The sequence below is a fragment of the Cydia splendana genome, chromosome 11, assembly GCF_910591565.1.
Source record: "Cydia splendana chromosome 11, ilCydSple1.2, whole genome shotgun sequence".
Taxonomy (NCBI): Eukaryota; Metazoa; Arthropoda; class Insecta; order Lepidoptera; family Tortricidae; genus Cydia; species Cydia splendana.
In genome coordinates, this window is record NC_085970.1 from 21606357 (window position 1) to 21611584 (window position 5228).

At 41.0% G+C, this 5228-nt stretch overlaps 1 protein-coding gene across 1 annotated transcript; it reads left to right on the forward strand.

Moving 5' to 3' along the window:
* The first annotated feature begins 1912 nt into the window (after positions 1 to 1912).
* LOC134795092 (uncharacterized) lies at positions 1913 to 3131 on the forward strand. The gene has a single exon (XM_063766926.1). The coding sequence runs from the start codon at positions 2117 to 2119 to the stop codon at positions 2963 to 2965; it is 849 nt and encodes a 282-aa protein (XP_063622996.1). The 5' UTR covers positions 1913 to 2116; the 3' UTR covers positions 2966 to 3131.
* Positions 3132 to 5228: the final 2097 nt, after the last annotated feature.

Below are 5228 nucleotides of genomic sequence, written 5' to 3' on the forward strand. Positions count from 1 at the left end.
AAGCTTTATTGAGCGTTTTTAAGTGTTACTGTGGGATTAGGTCGATTTGTGTGAGTGTCACATGATATTTATCACTTATTTTTTGTCCGTATGCCTTCTTCACTCGACGAGACGAGTGTGTCACCGTCGCGTCGACACAGTGTAGGTAATGTTTTCGCTCCGCGCGTGACGCGCGTGACGCGGGGACGTATTTTGATGTCATTTAGTGCGAGGATCACCGCGGGCGAGATGCGTGGAGGATTTTCAAATATACACATTGCTTGTTTAGGTTCACTAAGCTCCGACATTGTATCAGGCCATCATGCTTAACTTTTGTGTAGGTTAAGTAGCATTACATAACATAGTAAAAACAACTAACAAAGGCGTACTTAAATTTTAAATTAAGGTCAGGGTCATAACAATGTTCACGTCTCTTCTGTGAACATACTCAAAGTTAAGGGCTATAAAGGCCATTTTTCTGATATAATAACGCATAACGAGTAGGTATTCTTCTTTTAAACTTCTTCTGTTAAACTGTGCTGCGTATGATGTTATTAGGATATGCACACACTCTTTTTAAATGATTGTCTGTGAGTGACAACTTTTATTTTAACATCTCTGTGATCCATCAATGTCACATACTTTAGTCATACTTTTTACTCACTTGGTTAGCAAGAATTTGGTAATGACAAGACTTCCGCGAGACTTCTCTTCTGAGTATGAAAATGGCCAATGGGTAACTCACGATGTGTGAAATGGGTCGATATGAAACGAAACATATCGAGCAAAGTTCGACTTAAAAAACGTGAGCTTTCGTAGGTACCTATATTTAAAACATTTTTCGTATTCAATTCTTATCGTGTCGATTTAAAACACTCCCTCTCCCTTAGGTCGTGTTTTAATTTATCGCCACTCGTTGCGCATATCCTATTTTTCGCACTAGTATCGTAATGTACTATAATGTCATTTCTTGGTTGTGTTAATTTAAAATACTAAAGATACATTTAAAACAATTACAATAACAGCCATCAGTTGTGAGCTACAGTAATTTTGATCAGCCTACTGCATCCATCTACGTCCTCAAGTCCCAAATATCGGAAACAGCCCCAAATATCCGTCAGATCAAAGCCGATCGCCGTCATAAATATGCGAATGTCGAAATATTCGATACATACACGCACGTCTGTTTACATTTCGTCCATCTCGGTCAGCGGCATCTGAAATATCTCGTCACTATTCAGAGCGGACAAGTCAAATGTGTGACTTTGTGGAGTTGTTAGATTTTTTTTTATGAAAGTATCAAATTTAAGTGTTTACTTTAATATTAATACCTACACGATGTTTTTTGTTATGTGACACCATTTAATCAAAAATTACATGAGTTTGTGAACCTCCATCGAAGTCCATCGATAAGCAAATTTTTTAAACTTTCACGATTATTAAACATTATCAAACTACACAACGAGAGCCAGTCTTCTCCGAGACCACGGGGACAACGCCGTCCTCGAAACGTCGGAGATAAATCTTAAAACTTAAATACGCGATTAAGTCCCGTTGTGTAGTTTGATAAAGCAAATGTTTGAACTGCCGTAACTCGATACGCATTTTGCTGACCCGGTACCCCCCCCCCCCCCCCCCTCCCGCAGTAATTTTTTTGCACATTAAGTTTTTATTATGTGCAATAAAATTTTAATAAATAAATATTAAAAGGACAGTATGTTGTGATTACCGTTAAAACCTAGTTAAATAATTATTTAGTACTTAAAAATGAAATATACCAACTTTTCTTCTGGTTGTAATTAATTACAGCTTTAACGTAAAGCCTTTAAAACAATAAAAGCCCGGAACAGCAATAAATCCACGCTTTATCCACATAACATCTTTTTTTTTTTTTTTGGGGTAGGTGTGAAAAGTCAACACAAGTCAGTTAAGAATTTTAAATAATTTATTTAGTATAAACAAAATAAGTCATTTTTTTCTAAATAAAAACAGTGCTTTTTATAGCTATTAGTACATACCCTGTAGTGTGCTGGATCCCATGCACTTCTAGGAATTTAATTATTCACACCTGCCGGTTGACCTTTGGACCCTAACTTCACTGTTTAACCAGGCACTTTTTCAATATAAAAGTCACAAAATGACATCACTGGAGGCGATTTTGCAGTCACAGAGGTCACTGGAGACTTCTTTTGCGAGGCGGTTTGAAGAACTGGATGCTGCATTGAAGTCCGCTTCACCCTCACCCCTCACACATACTACCATCAGCAGCTTGAGCAAGGAAGTTACCAGTTTCAAAGCACATTTCAATGCTATGCTGCTGCTCCTCCGTCAGCAAATAGAGGTGATTAGCAACACTGTCGACACCATCGAGATGAGGCACCGCAGGAAGTATTTGCTGTTTGGCGGAGTTGCAGAAGCTGTTAATGAAGACATCTCCGAGGTAATTGTCTCTGTTTGTCAGCAGAACATGGCTATGCAAGAGGTGACCCGCAGCTCCATTCTAGTATGTCATAGAATTGGTGGCAAAACTGACCGGCCTCGTCCTGTCCTTGTCAGATTCTCTGACTATGCAGTTAGAAATGCAGTATGGGCCAAAAAAACTGCACTTAAAGGTACATCTGTAGTCTTGTCAGAGTTCCTGACCAGGCAAAGGCAGACGTTGTTCCTTGCAGCCCGCAGGCATTTTGGAGTGCGCAGTGTCTGGAGCCTTGATGGTAACATCTACATAAAACTATCCAGCGGCAAGAAGGAACGAGTGACGACGTCCGAACAGCTTCAGGCCTTGACCGCCCAGCATGCGCCTGTGCAGTCGTCTGGTAATAGCGTTGCACCTGCGCCTGCGTCGGCCCCCTTGCTTGCACCGTCTTCCTCGGCCGCAGCCGGCGAGCCTGCTTCAGATCCTGCTCTGATACCCGCCTCCCAACCGCCAGTGAAGGTTCTGCCCACGAAGCAGACCGAAGAACGTCGTACGAGACGTGCGCCATAGCGATACTCCTTCCGTTTCATGCTTTGTTTTGCTTGTAATCGAGTAGTACACAACATGGGTATCGCTCGCACGGTAGGTTGTCAAATCTGCAGTTGCAATTTATTAATTATCAACTACCTCTCTTTTAGTTGTTAAAGTAATGTTTTGAATCACTTTTAACACTATACCCTCCTTGTCACTGTCTATCTTGTGTTTTTTGTGAACGGTATGAAATCATGGACCTATATTTCAGTGTATGAAATGAACTGTTCGTGTCATCTGTCAGATTGGTTTCGTTCGGAAACTTGTATAAGTATGTTCTTCTTACTTTTTTGTTTTTGTTTATAATGCTTTAAATGTTTGTTTTTTTTTTTGTTTTTCAACACGATTTTTTTTTTTAAGTTAGCGTTGTAGTATTGTTAGTGTAGCCTGTGTAACAACCTATTTTGTGTATATGTTTTTGTTAAGACCTATTTCCTGTAAACGGTCAACCGGCGGGTTCTAACAGCGCCCTCTGGCTATCATTTAGGTGTAATAGTATATTTGTAGTTATTTACATATATAAAGCATATACAATAATTGTTATTATTTATATTTATTTATAATATTGTTATTTATTATATAGTTTATTTACATACCTGCACTAGTGTATTATGTCACATGATGTATCATTTTACTCAGCTTGCGACTTGTCCTCTTCTTTCTATTCTCTCAATGACTCGACGTTGACTGAGCCGGAAACCCTTGGTGACCTTATCACGCGTGAATTCCAAAATTCGAATAAACTTCTTAACCTTTGTCATTTAAATGCCCAGAGCATTCCTAGCCACCATAACGACCTCCTTGATACCTTTTCCAGTTGCTGTGCCCATGCAATTCTGATTTCAGAAACTTGGCTAAAACCGAATCTTCCATCTACTTCATATGGGCTCCCTGGGTATATTCTTCTGCGCAACGACCGCACGGGCAAAGGCGGAGGCGGTGTTGCCATGTACTTGCGCAGTGATGTCCCCTTCAATATTTTATCGTCGTCCCCTTCTCAATTTTCTAACTCCATGGAGCACTTGGTCGTCGAAGTAAATATTAAGGGGGCAAAGGTTGTTCTGGGGGTAGTTTATTGTCCACCTACAGTAGATTATTTATTATCACTAGAACTACTGCTCGCGTCTTTCATAACATTGGGCACACATCACATAATCATGGGCGATTTTAACACCGATCTCTTGAAAAATAATACCCGTTCCCGCAAGCTATTATCCATCATTGAATCTGCGGCCCTTAATGTGTTGCCTTTAAATCCGACCCATTACAATCCTGACACTTCGGACTCTTGGCTAGATCTCATCTTGACCTCCTCGAGTGACCACGTGGGCAAAGTAGGTCAGTTTGCGGCTCCAGGGTTCTCACGCCATGATCTTGTCTATCTATGTTACAAGGTTCGACCTCCTAAGATGCAATCGGTCTCAATTAAACTGCGTAGTTTTGCTAGGCTCGATGCTGACGCACTAAAACGTGATGCCTGCCATGGTATAATAATATACTCCGCCTGGTACTCCATTCCCGTCTTTTCTAGGTCACCTAACTGACACGGGCTTACGTCATCATGCGACAGCGCTATATGATAATATGCGATAGCGCTATATATAGCGGCCATGTTGTTGTGACGTAGCCCCGTGTCACTCTGGGAATGGAAGACCATGTTTTATTAGACTATGATGCCTGCGCGATAGACTGGACACCAACACTTATAGCACCGACGGTTGACGAGGCGGTTGACTCACTAAACGCGGCGGTATTAAAATTATTTGACACTCATGCGCCCGTCCGTAACGTCAAACTGAAGCGGCCGCCCGCTGCTTGGATTACTCGATCGGTCCGAATTGCAATGACTAGACGCGATCGAGCATTCACTAAGTTTAAAAAGCATAGGTGTGATGACAATTGGACCGCTTATAAAACTGCAAGGAATCGATGCAACATGATAGTGCGAGCTGCGAAAAGGAAATATATTCACGATAATGTCATTGTTTCTTCGCCTGCTGACACATGGAAGTTTCTAAAATCTATCGGTGTGGGTAGCTCTCAATGTAGTTCTAATTCTTTACCATTCCCTTTAAACGATTTTAATAATCATTTTTCTAAAACTTCTTCCTTAGACCCCACTACAAAGTCTCTTAGTTTATCTTTCATCAGTACTCTGCCATCTCCTTCTATAACTACATTCTCTTTCACCCCGGCTACTGACGACGAGATACGTAAGGTGCTAGTGTCGGTAAAGTCGAAT

Coding starts and splice junctions, on each gene's coding strand:
- LOC134795092 (XM_063766926.1), top strand. CDS start 2,117: ATGACATCACTGGAGGCGATTTTGCAGTCACAGAGGTCACTGGAGACT.